We start from the raw sequence: 20,471 nt of genomic DNA on the forward strand, positions 1-20,471 counted from the left end.
CTCAGCTGATTTCTCCCAGCTGGACTGCATTTTTCCCAGGCCCCTAGAATCCTGCCTCATGTAGCCCTCTCTGCCCCGCTCCTCCTCCTCATTAAACCTAGAATCTGGAATCTGATAGAACCCAGACTTCTGTAGGTCTGTGACAGAATCTTGAGTTGTTTTTTAATTAGACTGTATGTTTTTCCTGTTTTTATTTACTTTTTCACATTTTGTTTTGTATCTGCTATGGGGCAAGCCCTCTACTGGGCTCTGGGAATACAGTGGCAGTTCTGACATTAAGCAGTCCCAACACAATGCGAAAGACAGGCAAGAAATTACAAAATGCTGCTGTGATGGGGCTGGTATAATGCACATGTAGAGGAGGGCTGCCCAACCTCCCCTCTCCAGGTAGAAGCTAAAATTCCCACCGCTTTTTCTTCATCAGAGGAGGCAGAGGGGCACCACTGTGGGAAAGTCATCAACCTGCACAGCACAGCCTGGGATCCCATTGCCCAGCTCCCAGGAACACAGGAAATTGTGAAGCCTGAAGCCTTTGAAACACTCCTGTTATGTCCCTCTGTCCTTGGAAAAGCTGCCCAGATCTGGCTGGTCCCCAGCCTTCTTCCCCAGTGTGGTTACCAACACCTCCAAGAGAGCTGCATCTTCAGGCAGGTGCCAGGAGCCCATGGAGCAATGATTCTCCGCTGTACCCCTAAACACCCCTGCCTTCCTCTGGTGGAAGCCTGCCCCAGGGACTCCACTCTGCACACAGCTGCAAAATCAAATTTTATAGCATCATGCTCTTCACTTTCTTAACTTCCAACTTTTCCTCTGCTCTCACCCTCATCCTCCTTTCTGATGCCAGTCTCTTGAATCCTGTTTCAGTTTAATCAGATAGCTCATCTCTGGGGCTGCTGTCACCAAGGGCTTCCAACAAGTAGCTTTTGGTAACCATTTTCTGTGTCTTCCCACATCCCTGCCCCCAACACCTCTGACTGTGCTTTGTTGTTGTTCCTCACTTGGCCTCATTCATGAAAGCCGTTTTGTTTTTTGCTTGAGTCTGTTAATACAAGGCATTTCCATTCTATTGCCCTCATTAATTTTGTTTGTGCTGCTGACTTCGACCCAGTAGATATACATCAATCTACACATGGTAGCTTTGCAGAAGGGAGAGTGAAGAGGCTCCGCTTAGCGGTTGGAGTCTGCATTGCCTCTGCCGATCTGCATTCTCCACCTAGCGCGGGTGATGGGTTTCTCTTCCCAACTATGAGCTCCTCTCGGCTGCAGCCTCCTTCTGTGTCTTCTCTGCATTAGTGACAGTGCACAGGCCTGCCTGCCTGGCTGGTAAGCCCTCCACTCCCACCTTCTCCCTGTTCGCTCTCCCGGACACTCACAGTCTGGGCAGAGAAAGACCAGAGGCCTCACAGCAGCCCTGTTGCACACAGCTCTGACCACTGCCCCCCACCCCAGGATGGTGGTCCCTCCATCATGTACTTGCCTCCCTCCTCAGCTCAGAAAAAAATCAGGGAAACCTTAAACTCCCTTGGACAATAAGGATATTTCCTGGGGGGTGGGGATGGGGAATAAAGTCATCTGGGTTTGAGCTGAAGTGCTGCCTAGCTCATTAGAGGGATGGTGGCTAGCACAGACCTTCTGCTCCTCCTAATGTCAGAGGGAGAGATAAGGGGTTGGAGGGTGAGGGTGAAAATGAGCAGTTCTGAGAGGGTGGGCGGGTGCCATATGCGTTCATGTGTGCCTGTGTGTGTGTGTGTGAGACAGAGTTGCAGGGAGACAGAAACACACCCCTCCGGGGAGCATGGTAGAGTGAAAGAGCTGAGAAGATTAAGCCACCAGACCTCAAGTTGCTTTCAGACAAACTTCTCTTTCCTCTGAGTCCATCTCCCCTGCAGTTAGATGAACAGTTGGAACTGTGTGGTTTCCAAAGTTCTTCCAACCCTGAGCTTCCATGTTTCTGTGAATGAACCCTGATGTGAGACTCTATCTGACCATAAGCAATTTATTTCAACTTTTTATGCTTTGGGGTTTTAAAAAAATTCTGTCTGTGTGCTAAGTCACTTCATTTGTGTCTGACTCATTGCCACCCTATGAGCTGTAGCCCGCCAGGCTCCTCTGTCCGTGGGATTCTCCAGGCAAGAATACTGGAGTGGGTTGCCATGCCCTCCTCCAGGGGATCTTCCCCACCCAGGGACTGAGCCTGAGTCTCTTCAGTCTCCTGCATTAGCAGTCAAGTTTTTTACCACTAGCACCACCTGGGAAGCCTTTTAAAATTCTAAATGAAGAATCATAATTCCAATTCAGGAAACTGTCGTGATGATAAAAGGAGGTCAAAATGTAAAATCATTGGAAAAATTCAATGGTACTTTTAAAATGTAGGATCCTTGAGGAAGTAACTTCATTTCCCTAGGCCCTAGTGAAGCATGGATCCCAACGTTGGGATGACAACATCTGTTATGAGAAGTGAGTGGGGTCATCCCACAAAAGTTGAAAAACAGGATTTGGCACATGACAGGCTCTAAACAAATCTGTTCTTAGTTCTGTGCTTCAAGATGCTTATGGAACAGTGTAATAGTGCAGGGGACCCCCTGGGATTGACTTGTAGGAGGAGGCTTTGTGCAGGGCAGGCCTGGGCCTGAAAGAACATCTGGCTCCCCACCTAGCCTTCTTGTGAAGGTCCTTCTCCCCATTCAAGGCATGACACAGTATGGCTCTTCCAGAGTGGGAAAATTTGGGTACTTTGGTGTCAACACCCCGTCAACAGCAAATCCCCAACAGGCACTGTGCCATCCAAAAGAGATTAGAAACACCCAGGGCACATGGTAACATCTTCCCCATCTCTCAGGTCTTTCTTCTGTATTGGCTTCATTCTCAGGCAGACGCTCTCCCTGGGATATCAAAACTGACATCTGGAAGCAGGAAGTTAAAGAGGTCTGTGGCTCCCTCACCTCCATTCAAGGAGAGTTCCCGGCTTCCCCCTTGAAAAAGTGAAAGTGTTAGTCATTCATTCATGCCCAACTCTTTGTGATCCCATGGACTGTAGCCTGCCAGGCTCCTCTGTCCATGGAATTCTCCAGTCAAGGGTACTGGAATGGATTTGCCTTTCCTTTCTTCAGGGGGTCTTCCCAACTCAGAGATCAAACCCGGGTCTCCTGCATTGCAGGCAGATTCTTTACTGTCTGACCCACCTCAGTTCTAGCTAAAATCCTGGGTTTGACTCTCACTGACCTGGCCTGGGGTCATGTACCCATCCTAGACCTCTCATAACACCACAGAGGTGTAACTCACTAGTTGGCCCACCCTGAGACACAGTTGGTGAGTCCGCATCATCTGAACTGCCCAGGACCTGGGTTAAGAATAAAGTGGGTAGTGGTCCCCCAAGAAGTGCTGAGATCTTGGAAATGATGGGTTTGGATTTGAGTTGAGATTTCCTTGATCTTCTGTCTCAGGTAGGCTTTCCCAGAAACAGACCCAGAGATAAGGATTTATATGAGAGTCATTTATCAAGGAAGACTATACTGGCCTTCCCTGGTGGCTCAGTGATAAAGAATTCAACTATCAGAGCAGGAGATGTGGGTTCAGTCCCTGGGTCGGGAAGGTCCCCTGGAGAAGGAAATGGGTACCCACTCCAGTATTCTTGCCTGGAGAATCCCATGGACTGAGGAGCCTGGCGGGCTACAGTACACGGGGTCATGAAGAGTCAGACATGACTGGGCGACTGAGCACATACACACACAGTTTATCAAGGAAGTGCCCCCAGGGAACATCTGTAAGGGCAAAGGGGAAGCAGGACAACGAAGAGGAGAGGTCAGATTCTGGCCATGTCCTGGGCAGGCTCCCTGATCCCACAGGGGACCCTGCCAGCGTGAGTTTCACTTCCAGAGAGCCCCACCCTGAGACTAGGGGGCTGGCCTCTGATCAGTTCAGAGCTTCCTTTAACCTGGAAGACTGTAAACTTCCAGGCTCTTCCGCATTTCCTTGTGTGAACTCAGTGACTCCAGCAGCCCAGGGTGGTTCTGGGGAGAAGAGGAAATGGTAGAGCCCTCAGGAAGCAAGAGCTGGTTGGAGCATCCCCTGACCAGAGGGATCCAGGCAAGTCACCGACAGCGCTTCCTAGAAGGCCAGGGTCCAGGTTCGTTTTTCTCCCTTCACGCCATGCCCTCCACTTTGTCAGTCCAGATAGTAACATGTTGCCTTCACTGAGAATGAGGACACTTGGCTCTAAAATTCCTACGTCAGAGAACATTGAGGAATTTGATTAGTGTTGAAGCACCATAATGACCACTTACCAAAGAAGCCCTTCGGTTGCCAAGCCAAGTGTGCACTCTGCACAGAGCAGTCTCATCATTTCCTAAATGATCCTGCTGTGCAGATCACCTCAGACTTACCCACTGCCCAAGCAAAGAGACATGAAGTAGAAACGGGTGTGCCAGAGGAAACTTGGCTTCCCTTCTACCACGTGCCGGGGAGAGAGCTTCCAGTGAGTGGGCAGCCTGCTCGTTACCAGCTGGTGAATGTGAGCCTTGCATGTCACTGGCAGTTTGTCCTCAGGACATGCCTCCTGCCCTGGGGAGGGGGTGATGTGGTGGAACCAAACCACTCTGTCCCCCATGGCTTGTTGGCTCCACGGCAGTGGGATTGTCCAAGGCCTGCTCTCCCTGGCCAGACTCCCTGGATTGCTAATGAGCTATTTCCAGCAACTGCCCTAATTGTTTCCACAACAAACTGTTCTCCACCACCAATTATATCCCAGCCGTTGGTGGTCTCCAACTGTGTTTGGAGATGCAGACTGTGAAGTACCTGACAATTTTTCAACCAGTCCTCAACCCTAGTTAGGCAGTCAACTGCCGTCATCTGACAAGGTGAACGCTCACCTCGTGTTTGAATGACTTTCCCAACCAGAAACACCCTTCCCAGTTCCCCGCCTTCACGGACCCTCCATGTCCTGCCGGGCCTGTTAATCGTCCTCACCTCTTCTGACATTCATTTACGTCCTCCTTTTTATAGAGAAAGTGAAAGTGTTAGTCTCTCAGTCTTTTGCGGCTCCTTGAAACCCTATGCACCATAGCCCGCCATGCTTCTGTCCATGGGATATATTTTCAGGCAAGAATACTGGAGTGGGTTGCCGTTTCCTCCTCCAGGGGATCTTCTTGACCCAGGGATTGAACTCACTTCTACATCTCCTGCCTTGCAGGTGGATTCTTTACCACTGAGCCCTTGGTACAAATTTCTCATTAAAAGAAATGCAAGGCCAATGTGTGTTACTTGCTCAATCGTGTCTGACTCTTTGCCACCCGCTGGGGTGTAGCCCACCAGGCTCCTCCGTCCATGGGATTCTGAGTTGCCATTTCCTTCTCCAGGGGATGTTCCTGACCCACAGATTGAACTTGAGTCTCCTACATTGCAGGCAGATTCTTTACCATCTGAGCCACTAGGGAAGCCTTCACACTTACTAGGTTGGCCTTTAAAAGGAATGAAATTCTGACACATGCCTTGGAGACAGTACACTAAAAGAAATGATCCAGTCACAAAAAGACAAACACTGTATAAATCTGCTTACATGAGGTGTCCAGAGTAGTCAAATTCATGGAGACAGAAAGTAGAATAGTGATTACCAGGGGCTGGGGGAGGGTGGAATTGGGGGTATTATTAATGGGTATGGAGTTTCAGTTTGGAAGGATGAATAAGATCTGAGGCTGTGTGGGTGGGGATGGTTGCATAACAATGCAAATGTATTTAATGCTACTGAATTGTTCACTTGAAAATGGTTAAAGTGGTAGATTTTACATTATATATACTCTAACATGATACAAATATTTTAAGGAAATATAAAACAATTGCCATAAACCAAATTTGCCACAGGCTCCTGGAGCTGAGGGTAAAGATCAGCCTAGCTGCCTCCGTGCTTCGTGCTGAAACCGTGGCAACAACCTGGGTCTGGCCCTTTAATGCCAGTCCCACAGAGGAAAAGTCTTTCAGCAGAAGCTGTGAACATGCACACTGGGAAGTCAGGCAGACCCTCTCTGTGGAAATCAGCATGTATTTGAAGGTTTTAGTGCCCGATTTAGCCTCACCCAGAGGTGACCTTCTACACAGGGCCAAAAGAAAAGTGATTTCTTTGATCGTCCATCTGACCACAAACTGACCTCCTGTGCTTTTCAATTCATTTTAAATCACACTGTTCTGGCCAAAGTGATTCTACCTCTTAGCAAAGAATATTTCACATTTTGACCAGTAATTCTGGGCCAATTTCAGACTTGTTCACTTGAATAGCAAGAATAAAATTTGTGAGTTCTTTCTGGATCTTTCTGATCTCAGGCAGCAGGGAAGGAAATAGCCGTAAGTGGCATGAGCCTAGGGCAGAAGATGAGAATTGGAAAGTCCTCCTTGCTTAGATGTGATCTAGTGCCCATTTGGACCACATCCAAGGTTAGAGGAAGACTGGTATGACTCCAGGGCAGGGACCTGAATTCGCTTTCCTTGGGTCAGATTCAGCGTCTTCCCAAAAAGAAAGACCTCATTTTCTTCTGCGTCGTTTATGACGTTTTTGGCTGCAAGCAATGGCACCCCACTCCAGTACTCTTGCCTGGAAAATCCCATGGATGGACGAGCCTGGTAGGCTTCAGTCCATGGGGTCGCTAAGAGTCGGGCATGACTGAGCGACTTCACTTTCACTTTTCACTTTCATGCATTAGAGAAGGAAATGGCAACCCACTCCAGTGTTCTTGCCTGGAGAATCCCAGGGACAGAGGAGCCTCGTGGGCTGCCGCCTATGGGGTTGCACAGGGTCAGACACTACTGAAGCGACTTAGCAGCAGCAGCAGCAGCAGCAACAGCAACTCATCTCTAGGGAGAATTCAGCCTCTGACATGACGAAGAGGAGGGGATGACTGCAGGGTCAGCAAACCAGCTGCTCAGTGTCATAAGCAAAGACTTATTCTCTGTCTATCTCTCCACTTCCTCCGCGGGCACAAGATGGCTGCTGCAGCTCCAGACGCCATGCACACACCAGGCCATGGGAGAGAATAATTCCCAGAACCCAGCCCCCCCAGCTGACTTTTCATTGGCCTGAATTGCATCACACACCAATGCGTAAACCAGGAGTCAGCAAACTTTTTCTGTAAAGGGCCAAGAGAATAAATATTTCTGGCTTTGAAGACATGTGTTTGGCTGTACACAGCTCTACCAAAAAGCAGCCATCAGTAATGCATTAACAAACGATAGTGGCTCTGCTACGAAAACACTTTATTGATAAAAACCGACTGGACTTTTCTGGTGGTCCAGTGGTTAAGACTTCATGCTTCCACGGCAGGGTGCATGAGTTTGATTCCTAGTCAGGGAAACTAAAATCCTGCTTGCCACATGGCAAGGCAAAAAAAAAAAAATCCTTAAAAAACAAGCAAGTTGGATTTGGCCTATGGGCTGTAGTTTACCCATCCATGCTCTAGATCGACCATTCTGAAACATATCACAAGCAACTTGTTATTTCATAATAATACTTGTAAGCGGCTTATTCTATTTTTTGCTGGCATCTAACAAAAGATATTGGAGAAGTTCTAATTCATAACATTGAATGTATGATCATCTAATAGGCATTTTAACAGAACACAGCAAAACTGGGACACCAAATGAAGTAAAAATTTCAAAGAATTTCTTACGTTCTAATGAGCACCAAAGTAGACATTAAGGGAAGACTCAGAGTTCAGTTAAACCTTGTTCTGTACTTGCTTTGTAGTTTACTTTACAAACTAACATTTGCAAAACATCTAGGGCTCACTATAATCCCCTTGGAAGTCCAAATTCTATGCCCTAGAAACTATTTTCATATCTCCTTTTTCTTCTTCCTGTATTGAAAGTCAAGACTGAAAAGAACTCAGTCCAAACCCCCAAATTTTATAGATGAAGGAATGGAGGCTCAAAAAGGACAAGCTACTTTCCCCAGATCACACAGCCACACAGTGCCAAAATTAAGACCCAAAGCCAGGCTGTGGTAGGTTGTAATCTTGTTCAAAATATCTGCTGCCCCTCCCAAGAGGTGGAATCTACAAACTCCTGCAAGGAAAAATTTGACATTTGGCTTGGCGTGCCCCTCCCTGGAGCCAGAGTACATAACCCACCTCCTTGCTGAACTCCAGAGTGGCCAAGTGACTTGCTGTCCATGAAGTGTGGTGAAGTGGGCACATGGCCCTTCTGATTACTCCTCCAGCCTGGGCTACAGGGGGAAGAAGATAAGTAGCACCAATACAGCTGACCTGTGATAGACTTGCCATGTGCATGTGAAATAAACCCCCGAAATGTGAGGCTGTTTGTTACAACAGCTTAACTGAGCCTACTCCTGACCAATACACAGGCTTTACAGCTCTGAACACTGGGCTCTTTCTCACCTGGAGAGTCTCAGGTTTCCAGTGGTGCTACTCAGAACTGTTGTTGCCCAGGCACTCAGTCATGTCCGACTCTGTGACCCCCATGGACTGCAGCACCTCAGGCTTCCTTGTCCTTCACTGTCTCCCGGAGTTTGCTCAAACTCATATCCATTGAGTCAGTGATGCCATCCTACCATCTAATCCTCTGTCATCTGCTTCTCCTCCTGCCTTCAATCTTTCCCAGCGTCAGGGTCTTTTCAAATGAGTCAGTTCTTCATATCAGGCGGCCAATGTATTGGAGCTTCAGCTTCACCATCAATCCTTCCAATGAATATCTAGAGTTGATTTTGTCAAGGATTGACCGGTTTAATATCCTTGCAGTCCAATGGACTCTCAAGAGTCTTCTCCAACACCACAGTTCATAAGCATCAATTCTTTGGCACTCAGCCTTCTTTATGGTACAATTCTCACATCTATACATGACTACTGGAAAAACCATAGCTTTGAGTATTCTGAACTTTGTTGGCAAAGTGATGCCTCTGCTTTTTGATATGCTGTCTAAGTTTGTCATAGCTTTCCTCCCAAGCAGTAAGCGTCTTTTAACTTCATGGCTGTAGTCACTATCTGCAGTGATTTTGGAGCCCAAGAAAAGAAAGTCTGTCACTGTTTCCATTGTTTACACATCTGTCTGCCATGAAGATATAGGACCAGGTGCCATAATCTTGGTTTTCTGAAAGCTGAGTTTAAGTCAACTTTTTCACTCTGCTTTTTCATCTTCATTAAGATCTCTAGTTCTTCTTTGCTTTCTGCCATTACTGTGATATCATTCACATATCAGAGGCTATTGATATTTCTCCTGGCAATCATGATTCCAGCTTGAACTTCATCAAGCCAGGCATTTCACAGGTGAACTCTGCATAGAATTTAAACAAACAGGGTGACAATGTACAGCCCTGACATACTCCTTTCCAAGTTTTGAACCAGTCGATTTTTCTATGTCTGGTTCTAACTGTTGCTTCTTGACCTGCACACAGGTTTCTCAAGAGGCAGGTAAGGTGGTCTGGTATTCTTATTTCTTGAATATTTTTCACAGTTTGTTGTGATCCATACAGTCATAGGCTTTAGCATAGTCAATGAGGCATAAATAGAGGTTTTTCTGCAAATCCCTTATTTTTTCTATGATCCAATGGATGTTGGTAATTTGGTCTCTGATTCCTCTGCTTACAAGCTCTAAAATCCAGCTTGTATATCTGGAAGTTCTTGGTTCATGTACTGTTGAAGCCTGTTTTGAAGGATTTTGAGAATTACCTTGCTAGCATTTGAAATGAGTGCAATTGAGTGGTAGTTTGAGCATTCTTTGGCATTTCCCTTCTTTGGAATTGGAAAGAAAACTATAAACTTTTCCAGTCCTGTGGCCACTGCTGAGTTTTTCAAATTTGCTGGCATACTGAATACAGAACTTTTACAGCATCATCATTTAGGATTTGAAGTAGCTCAGCTGGAATTCCATCATCTCCACTAGCTTTGTTTGTACTAATGCTTCTTAAGGCCCACTTAACTTCACACTCTAGGATGTCTGGCTCTAGGTAAGTGATCACACCATCGTGGTTATCAAGGCATTAAGACCTTTTCTGTACAGTTCTTCTGTGTATTCTTTCCACCTCTTCATGATGTTTTCTGCTTCTGTTAGGTACATACAATTTCTGTCCTTTATTGTGCCCATCTTTCCATGAAATGTTCCCTTGATATCTCTAATTTTCTTGAAGGGATCTCTATTCTTTTCCATTCTATTGCTTTTCTCTATTTCTTTGCATTTTTCACTTAAGAAGGCTTTCCTATCTCTTCTTGCTTTTCTTTGGAATTCTGCATTCAGATAGGTATATCTTTCCTTTTCTTCTCTGACTTTCACTTCTATTCTTTTCTCAGCTTTTTGTAAGCCCTCCACAGACAACCATTTTGCCTTGCGTTTCTTTTTCTTGGGGATGGTTTTGATCACCACTTCCTGTATAATGTTATGAACCTCTGTCCATAGTTCTTCAGACACTCATCTATCAGATCTCACCCCTTGAATCTAATTGTCACTTCCACTGTATAATCATAAGGGATTTGATTTAGGTCTTACCTGAATGGCCTAGTGGTTTTCCCAACTTTCTTCAATTTAAGTCTGAATTTTGAAATAAGGAGTTCATGATCATGATCTGAGCCATAGTGAGCTTCTGGTCCTGTTTTTACTGACTGTATAGAGCTTCTTCATCTTTGGCTGCAAAGAAAATAATCAATCTGATTTCAGTATTGATCATTTGGTGATGTCCATGTGTAGAGTCATCTCTTGTGTTGTTGGAAGAAGGTGTTTGTTATGACCAGTTTCTTCTCTTGGCAAAACTCTGTTAGCCTTTGCCCTGCTTCATTTTGTACTCCAAGGCCAAACTTGCCTGTTACTCCAGGTATCTCTTGACTTCCTACTTTTACATTCCAGTCCCCTATGGTGAAAAGGACATCTTTTGGGGGTGTGAGTTCTAGTAGTTTTGTAGGTCTTCACTGAACTCAACCTCATCTTCTTTGACATTAGTGGTTGGGGCATAGACCTGGATTACTGTGATATTGAATGGTTCGCCTTGGAAATGAACAGAGATCATTCAGTCATTTTTGAGACTGCACCCAAGTACTGCATTTCAGACTCTTTTGTTGACTATGAAGGCTACTCCATTTCTTCTAAGGGATTCTTGCCCACAGTAGTAGACATAATGGTCATCTGAATGAAATTCACCCATTCCAGTCCATTTTAGTTCATTGATTCCTAAAATGTCGATGTTCACTCTTGCCATCTGTTTGACCACTTTGAATTACCTTGATTCTTGAACCTAACATTCCAGGTTCCTATGCAATATTGTTCTTTAAGCATCGGGCTTTGCTTTCACCACCAGACACATCCATAACTGAGCGTTGTTTCTGCTTTGGCTCAGCCTCTTCATTCCTTATGGAGCTATTTCTCTACTCTTCTTCAGCAGCACATTGAACACCTATTGACCGGGGGGGTTCGTCTTTCAGTGTCATATCTTTTTGATTTTTCATTCTGTTCGTGGGGTTCTCAAAGCAAAAATACTGAAGTGGTTTGCCATTCCCTTCTCCAGTGAACCACGTTTTGTCAGGACTCTCCACCATGACCCGTCCGTCTTGGGTGGCCCTACACCGTGTGGCCCATAGTTTCATTGAGTTACACAGAGCAGTTAGAACTGGACATGGAACAACAGACTGGTTTCAAATAGGAAAAGGAGTACGTCAAGACCATGATCAGTCAATCTTTAATCCAATTTTCTGCGGATGGGTGGGGCTGCGCTCCCTCTCTATAGTTTGGGCTCAGGTCAGACTATCATGGGGTAATGGAAACTCCTCCAAAAGGACTTATGCCGAGCCTCCCAGGATCACTGCTCCCAGTGCCCCTGGCCCCACAGCAGTCCACTGTGGGCCCGCACATCTGGCAGAGACTCCCAAACACTCACAGGCGAGTCTGGCTCAGTCTCCTGTGGGGTCACTGCTCTTTTCTCATGGATCCTTGTGCACTAGGATTCGTTTGCACCCTTCAAGTGCCTCTGTCTCCCCAGTCCTGTGGAACTTCTATGATCCCACTGGCCGTCAATGTCAGATTCCCTGGGGATGCTCAGCCCCCTGCTGGATCCCCAGGTGGGAAAGTCTGTTGCGGGGCCTAGAACTTTCGCAGCAGTGCAAGAACTTCTTGGTATAGTTGTTTTCCAGTTTGTGGGTCACCCACCTGGCAGCTCTGTGGTGGGGCTAGTGGCAATCTCTTCCGAAAGGGTTTATGCCACAGGCTGTGTGTGAGGAGCACACATTCCAGCGTCAGTCTGCCTGGGTTCAGATTTCAGCTATGTGACGGGCCAGGGGCTCTTTGTGCCTCAGCGTCCTCATCAGTAACACAGAGATCAGTACCTTCTCTACAGTGATCTGGTGAGGATTCAACGAACGAATCTGTGTTGTAAGGACTATAACCCAGCTCATTTGATGGCTCTTTGCTTTGTTGCAGTTTGTACATACTGAGTGTTTTACAAACCAAAGGTTTATGCCAACCCTGCATCGAGCAAGTCTATCGGTACCATTTATCCAACAGCATCTGCTCTCTTCTTGTATCTTTGCCACATTTTGGTAATTCTCACAATGTTTCAAACTTTTCGTTATTGTTGTATTTCTTATGGTGACCTGTGATCAGTGATCTTTAACGCTAATAAAAGAATAATAATGATGCCAATAAAAAAATAATTCACTGAAGGCTCAGATAACAGCATTTTTTTAGCAATAAAGTATTTTTTAATTAAGATATGTACGTTGCTTTTTAGACATACTCTTCACACTTAGTGGACTACAATATAGTACAGCAAATATAAATTTCACACACAACGGGAAACCCTCCCCAAAATTGTCTGACTCATGTGTTTGCAATATTTGCTTTATTGCTGTGATCTGGAACCAAACCTGCAGTATCTCTGGGAGGTCTGCGTATACTGGCTAAACATTGGTTATTATTATTCTACATTCTGTCCTCCTGGCTGATGTTTCGACAACAGTAGGGGTTGAGAGGTGAGGGCTCTCTGAGACTGCTCCATGTCGTTGCATATGCAAACAACAGTCTTCCCACCAGAAGTCAGTCTCTGCTGTGTGCCATGCTGACAACCATCATTGTCCCTGCTCAGGGCCAGGGGAAGGGACAGGAAGGGCTCTTGTGGAGAGATTACATGCAGGGTCCTAGAGTCAGACTGGCTAGAGTTCAATCCCTGCCTCTGTTTTTCCCTTCTTATACATCTACAGCTCAGTTAGTAACCTGAATGAGCCTCAGTTTCCACCTCTGTAAAATGGGAATAATAAAAGTGTCCATCTCATGGAGTGGGGTGAAGATTCGATGAAATTATTCATGTAAAAATGCTTACCACAGTGCCTGGCACATGGCAGGGGCTCACTAGGTGTCAGGCTGGTATTCTAGTCTAGATGGTACCAGCCAAGGGAAGTGTGGGCAGAAGCAAGTGGTAGGAGGTGAGTCATCTTTCAGTGCACCTGAACAAGCCACAGGGATCTTTGTAGCCTTGGTTCCCCTCTGCCTTCCTGAGATCATAGCCTGATTGTCTGGCTAGTGCTGAGTTGGTAGAAAACAAAGCCTCCTCCCCGCATCGCGCAGCTGGCATGGATTCCCATGACCAGCACAAACTGTCTGGTCTGCTTGTCACATGGGGGAGTCACTGGACATCCATCAAGGTGAAGGCTACACTCAGCGTGAGGCAGCTGCCCAGTGCACGTGGGTTTAATGACCCCAGATCAAGGTCACATACTATGATGGAGGAAGAATCAGATTGGGACAGTGGAGCATTCTAAGATACACTGTGCCCTTTCACAGTGGAGATCCAAACGGCATGGAGCTACCCACAAAAGGAGCCCCCTCACTCGTAGACTTTTCAGCCACATCGTTTTTGCTGTGTACCCCTTTTGCTGTGGCAGAGTTGCTGCCCAGCTACCTTAGCCAGGGCCTTGAGGCTCACCAGATGGGGAGCTCTACCTGCAGCTGGTTGTACTTACTTCACCTCCTGTCCTGCAGATACCTGCCCAGGCCTGGTCAGAGAGCTGGAGAGTGACTTGTTGAAGGCACATCCCACAAGCCTAGCCTTTGAAATGCTAGCCCATAGCTTGTCTGCCCTAAATCTCAGTCTCTCCAGGTTAAACCCTCAACATGCAAATATACCCAAGGAGTAGGGAGATGAGGGGTACCTGCCAGGATGAGTTCCTCATGGTGTCAAGCACTCATGTCACTCATTTTTGACTACTATGTACCAGGCTTGTCTTCCTCATTGTTTGGAAGGGTAGGGTGCGGTATAGGACCAAGATTAAGAAGGGTTTGGGGTGGGGAGTTCATGGACCATGGCTGCCCCATGCCACATCTAGCGCTCAGCCTGGGGGCCGGGAGGAGAGTCCAGGAAACCTCACTGAAACAGCGCCAGGGACTTCAGTCCTAAGGAAGAAGAAGCAGACTATGGAAAATACTGTAGAAGAACCCTTTGGATTTTTTTTTTTTTTCCTTATCAAATGTTATTGTGAATTAGCAGCACTCACTCCTGAGCCACTGGGACTATGTCTTTACAGCCTCCGTTGTAGCAAACCTTAAGGCTGGAAAGAAAAGCCTTTTATTTGAGAAACGCTGTGGGGGTTTATTACTGAGTCAATGTTGAAAGCAAAGGGAGTCTGTGAGAGGAAATAGTACAAAGACTAGAATATCTTCAGCAAAATAATTGCAAGGCAACATTTCAGGGCAGTTTAATTTCCTACTGCATTTTAATGACCAATATAGAAGATATAGAAATGCCGTTTACAGACAAACTCCAACATTTTGTTTCCCTGGTTGTTCTAATAGATCAAATGGGACATACAATATGATTTCTTTTTTTTTAATTTTTTCACCAAACACTGTAATCAATCTTTCAAGCTATAGATCTGTGTAGTTACCTCTTGTCACACACTCAAAATAGATGTGAATAGGAAGTGGGAAGAAAACTCTTCTTTTTCCTTCTGATAACCAGGCAGGAAACCTTTACAAAGTACATCCTTAGGCGTTTTCCCATTCTGTTCGTAACCTTTTTGGAAGTTACAATGTTTTCATTCCCAGGCTCTGAGGTGTACTGATGAGAACACAGGAAGGATGATGAGGGACTTAGGAATTGAGGGTCAGTTTTCTAATCCATGAGCTTCTTCTGCCTCTGCTCATCACTGAGAGCCAGGCCCGAGCCCTCCAGGAGGCATGTGCTGGGCAAAGCAGGGAAGCAACCTCCACCCCGGCTCTTCCGGTGTTCCGGGCTCTGGGACAGGGCAGGGCAGGGCGGGGTGGGGGGCGGGATGGTGGACCAGATGTAACCCGAGATGACAGTCCCTGCCCGCATAGGCGCATCTGACTCAGCTCACACAGCCTCCTCCTCCTCTAAAATCCGCTGATGGCGTCCTTTGGAACTCTTATATTCGGACTTTGTTTTCTGCGGCTAGTAATATCGCAAACGCAGAACCTGGCTTCTCAGCAAGGACTTCAGGCTTATCGAACTCGACCACCTGAAAGTCAGAGAAGAAGAGCTGAAATTGTCAGAAGAAAGCTACCCACCACAGAGCCCAAACCACTGAAACCTCTGAAGAGGTGACACCAACTTTCTGTACCTTCCCATTCTCCAGGACCAGGACACGGTCACAGTTGAGCACTGTGTTGAGCCGGTGGGCAATGGTCAACACAGTGCAGTCTCTGAAGGCGTCTTTGATGGTGTTCTGAACAAGGGTGTCCGTCTTAGAGTCCATGGAGGCAGTGGCTTCATCCAGGAGAATGATCTGTTGAGGAAGGAATGGGGTGAATGTCACACCAAGCCAAAGCTGTACCTGGAGGGAAACTTACAGTCTTACTTAGCTCAATTCATTAAAAAAGAAGAAGAGGAAGGGCTGAAAAGTTAAGGAGCTACGTATCCATCTCAGAAAGTTAGAAAAAAGAGCAAGAGAAAAAAGTCATGCACACAATCTTTATCTTTCTCAGAGGGAATTGACTTGCTGGAGTAACAAGTCTGTACATTCTTTGCTTTTATAAATGGTTCATTCTAATCCCACAAACTAGTAGGAAGAAATGCCCCAGGATCTTTATCTACTGCGCTGATGAGTCAGCATGAGGCATAATAACAGCACTTGTATTAATTTCCGGTTTCTGCTGTAACAGAGTCACACAAATCAGAGGCTCAAAACAGCACAGGCTATCTCACACTTACTTCTGGAGGTCAGAAGTCCTAAAGGCAAGGTCGTGTCGGCACTGCATTCCTTCTGCAGGCTCAGAAGGAGAAATGTTTTTCTTGCCTTTTTCAGCTTCTAGAGGTTGCCTGCATTCCTTAGCTCGTGACCCCTTCCTGGTATCACTCTAACCTCTACTTCCACCGTCACTGTCTTTCTGACTCTCTTGCCTCTCTCTTACAAAGACTTGTGTAATTACACTGGGCCCACCAAGGTAATCCAGTGTAATCTCCCATCTCAAGATCCTTGACTTTTGCAAAACCCTTTTCCCCAGGTAAGGTAACATGTTCACAGATTCTGAGTATCAGGACATGAGCATCTTTGGTGGCGGGGCGGGGCATTATTATGCCTGCCACAGTTGCTGCTGCTGCTGCTAAGTCGCTTCAGTCATGTCTGACTCTGTGTGACCCCACAGACGGCAGCCCACCAGGCTCCCCTGTCCCTGGGATTCTCCAGGCAAGAACACTGGAGTGGGTTGCCATTTCCTTCTCCAATGCATGAAAGTGAAAAGTGGAAGTGAAGTCGCTCAGTCGTCTCCGACTCTTCGCGACCCCATGGACTGTAGCCCACCAGCCTCCTCCATCCATGGGATTTTCCAGGCAAGAGTACTGGAGTGGGGTGCAATTGCCTTCTCCGGCCTGCCACAGTACTGGTTTGCAAATCAGAGGACTTGATCAGCTCAGCTTTAACTCTGCTTAACTTTGGCTAAATTATATAACTTCCCCAAGCCTCTACTTCATTGTCTGTGAAATGGGGTTACACCTTATTATGTATGTAAAATGCAAGGACAACCCATCAACCACTCAGCACTGTGTAGGGCCACAGTCAGCAGTGAACGTATATTGGCCCCCTTCCCTGCCATTAGCACGCTGGAGAGCCCATGTGATGGGTTACGCTTTGATCGGGGTTCAGAGGACATGATTTCTTTTTTTTTTTTCACTTCAAATTACTGATTTTATTATAAAGTTAAAATTCTACCAAAATATTCTTTAATATAGTAAATAAAAACCATGTCAATTACCATGTCTAAGACTGTTCACCTATACCTATCACAGTTTTGAAGTATATCATAAATACAACTTGATGGTTTAGTCACTTAAGTTGTGTCTGACTCTTGCGACCTCATGGACTGCAGCCCACCAGGCTCCTCTCTCCACGGGATTTCCCAGGCAAGAATACTGGAGTGGATTGCCATTTCCTTCTTCAGAGGATCTTCCGGACTCAGGGATCGAACCCAGGTCTTCTGCATTGTAGGCAGATTCTTTACCACTGAGCCACCAGGGAAGCCCAAATACAACTTAACATTATGGAAAAAACTGAATTTCTTATGGCAGAATTTTCTCTGAATCACTGAATTTAATTGAAAGATTGTAACAAACTTAAAGACACAGAATATACTTACAATTATCTACCTAATGTTTAAATACCTTCTTAAGAGTGGACAAAATAGGCAACCACTTATTTGTTTTCACGGTATTTTTAAAAGTCTGGTTGATTGGAGAATGGGATTTCTAAAGCCGCAGCATCCTTTCCTTGAAATCAGTAAGCAAAGATGACTAAGTCACTAAGAAAAATGAGTATAATTGTATAGTCCTCATAGACTGGCATACTGAAGCCCTTTTTCAGTATCCTGAGTACTGTTTATCGGCCTCAGAATTGTTCAGGGACAAAGGAGAAATGTTGAGAGGCTGATTTCTCAAACCCAAACCACTTAGGAGGACAGAAAGAATACCTAAGCAAGCCCTCCTGGGGAAAGGCCCAGGGGAGGCAGGTGCTATTGCTGTAAATAGCTGTTATTTTTCAATTTTTACCCTTCACAACTTTGTCTTGAGAAAAGTGATCGGTTTTTAAATGGACCAATTCCTCTCTCTTTGCTGAAAGACGAACGCGTGGCTCTATCCCCTGGATTGAGCGGCGCTGCAGGGAATATCAAAAATTTGACCGATCCATTTTCCATGCTGCTTCCTTACTTTTGAATCACGGAGAAGCGCTCGGGCCATACAGAGCAGCTGACGTTCCCCCACTGAGAAGTTTTCTCCATTTTCTGTGACTTCTGCCTGCAGTTTTTCCGGGAGTTTCATTATCTATGAAACACAGAGAATGCCATATCTGTACTGACGATCTATAACATTGTCCTGCATCCGCTATACCGATGGCCCCCTTCTCTCGCATTTATCAGCTGGCTTTATTTTACTGCAGAAAAGAAAGTGCAAAACAACAATCATTTCAATATTGTGAACAGGCACCAGGGAGAGACCAAGGAGTAGGCAGACATTAATAATTTAAAATCACAGCGTGATTCACAGAACCCCGTAGACACCTTGCCAAAGCAGTACAAGTGATGCACAGACGGCTCCAGAGAAACGCAGACGACTGTAAACGGCTTTCAGAGTCCCTGTTTCCACGGATAAAATAGAGACGGGATGGGTGTTTTCTGGTCATCAAGGAAAGGTAAGACAGGGTCTGATTTATTTAGCATTTTAAATCAAAGCGGCTTTGCGAGATGCTCACCTTGGTCCCAAGTCCTGGGGGAAAATTCCCTCTGGGCTGCAGAGGTGCCCACACTCACCTGCTGACCCAGCTTCCTCATACAGGACAGGGCCACGTCTCACAGATGGTTCATTCCATACCACACCCTTCACCTTCCCAGAGCTTATCTGTTTCCATAAGCAAATGGGGCTACTGGCACTTCCTTTGCTCTGGAGTCAGATGGCCTTCAGTTCAAGTCTCCATTCTGCCACTCATACCTTACTTTCCTGAGTCTTAACTGCCGCATCTCTAAAAGCGAGGGTAGGAGTACCAACCTCAGAGGGTTGTAATCAGGACCAACTGAGATACTGCAGGTAGAGCTCTTGACTCTATTTAGGCCATTGAACTGGCCTAATAAATAGTCTATTGCAACCTTTAACTAGGAGTGATGTGGTGCCAGCAAACATCTAGCCAAATGTAAACCCGGACCAGGTATTTGGGGCACTGGGGCTAGGAAATGGACACATCCTGGACAGCCCCAGTGACCTACTGTGTCTCTCATGAACGTTCTCTCCAGAACCTGCCAGAGCATCTCATCACTGTGACTCTCAAATGGGTCCAAGTTGTACCTGCAGTGAAGGAAAGGAGAAGAAGCTGAATTTCTGAGGATGAGCGGATGGAAGAGCATATTTTCCACAGCACGAGGGGAAGAGCAGAGGTGGTAAGTGATGATGCCGCGGCAACAAGGGCAGTGCTTAGCCTGGGACAGTGGTCCATGGAATACAAACCTCAGGCCGAGAGACCGCAGACTCATGACTCTCGGATGGAGCAGAGACCACACCAAGGTGGGCAGACCACCGCCAAGCGAGGCACCAAGGAAACACATTCGGTCCTCTCGGTGGCTGTGTGCAGAACAGCAGGTCTGACCTCGTGCAAAGTCTTGGCAGTGTAAGAGGGAGCAAGCAATTCCACTTGCCGGTGCATTCACTCTGCCTTGAGAGGCAAAGCTTTGTCAGCAGCTTCAGGGCCTCGCAGAGGGTGAGCATCTCATGTGCAGGGTGTGAGTCTGGTGTTTCAAGACACGGAATGTCCTTCTTTTCACACAACTCTCAATATAGCCCCCTACTTCAGCTGGAACTCAGTCAGGGAAAGGTCCCTCTTGTTAGAGGGGCAGCTGCTGCACTGGGCTAAGTGAGAAACTGTGGTTTTCCCCTTGTGCCTTGCCAACAGATCTTGAACCCTGTAGAGGTTGCAATGGCCCTACTTTTCTTGTACTTGAGCAGCTTCTGTTCACTTCTCTCTCTCTTTTAATATTTATTTGTTCATTTGGCTGTGTCAGGACTTCTCTCTAGTTGTGGCTCACAGGCCCCAGAGCAAGTGGGCTTAGTTGCTCTGCAGCGTGTGGGATCTTAGTTCCCCAACCGGGGATGTAACCTAAGTCCCTTGCATTGCAAGACAGAATCTTAACCGCTGGACCACCAGGTGAGTGCCTCTGTTCACTTCTTAGTGGGAATAAATTGATGTGGTTCCAAAGGATGGCTACATATGTAGAATAACCATTTATTGTATTGTGCAAAGTGGGGTAATTTAGGGAGTGGCCATGGCTAAACCTGACAGGATGCTGGACAGGCATCCCAGAGTCAACCAGGATGTCTGCTCACCCTGCACATAGCATCTTGCTTATTTGCAGTGCAGTTTATAAAACACAGGTTTCAGCGCCTTGGTCCTCAGCTCCCCCAATGCTTGTGAACATCTCAGGACATGACTTCCCTCAGATAGAACTACCCCAGGCCAGCTACTGTGTGACAACTTCTCAAAGCTCTTGTTACTCTGATTTCATTA

The 20,471-nt window shown here is 46.4% G+C and overlaps 1 protein-coding gene across 1 annotated transcript in view; it reads right to left on the minus strand.

The window, feature by feature from the left end:
- Positions 1–15,356: 15,356 nt before the first annotated feature.
- Positions 15,357–20,471, minus strand: part of LOC138096733 (ATP-binding cassette sub-family C member 12-like) — a 31,259-nt gene continuing 26,144 nt past the window's right edge. Inside the window, exons 16-18 of the mRNA XM_068993015.1 lie at positions 18,131–18,244; positions 15,552–15,716; positions 15,357–15,449 (exon numbers count right to left, since the gene is read on the minus strand). Coding sequence (XP_068849116.1) covers positions 15,357–15,449; positions 15,552–15,716; positions 18,131–18,244 — 372 coding nt within the window. The remainder of the gene's footprint in view (positions 15,450–15,551; positions 15,717–18,130; positions 18,245–20,471) is intronic.

This window comes from Capricornis sumatraensis, chromosome 20 (assembly GCF_032405125.1).
Source record: "Capricornis sumatraensis isolate serow.1 chromosome 20, serow.2, whole genome shotgun sequence".
In the NCBI taxonomy this organism is placed as follows: domain Eukaryota; kingdom Metazoa; phylum Chordata; class Mammalia; order Artiodactyla; family Bovidae; genus Capricornis; species Capricornis sumatraensis.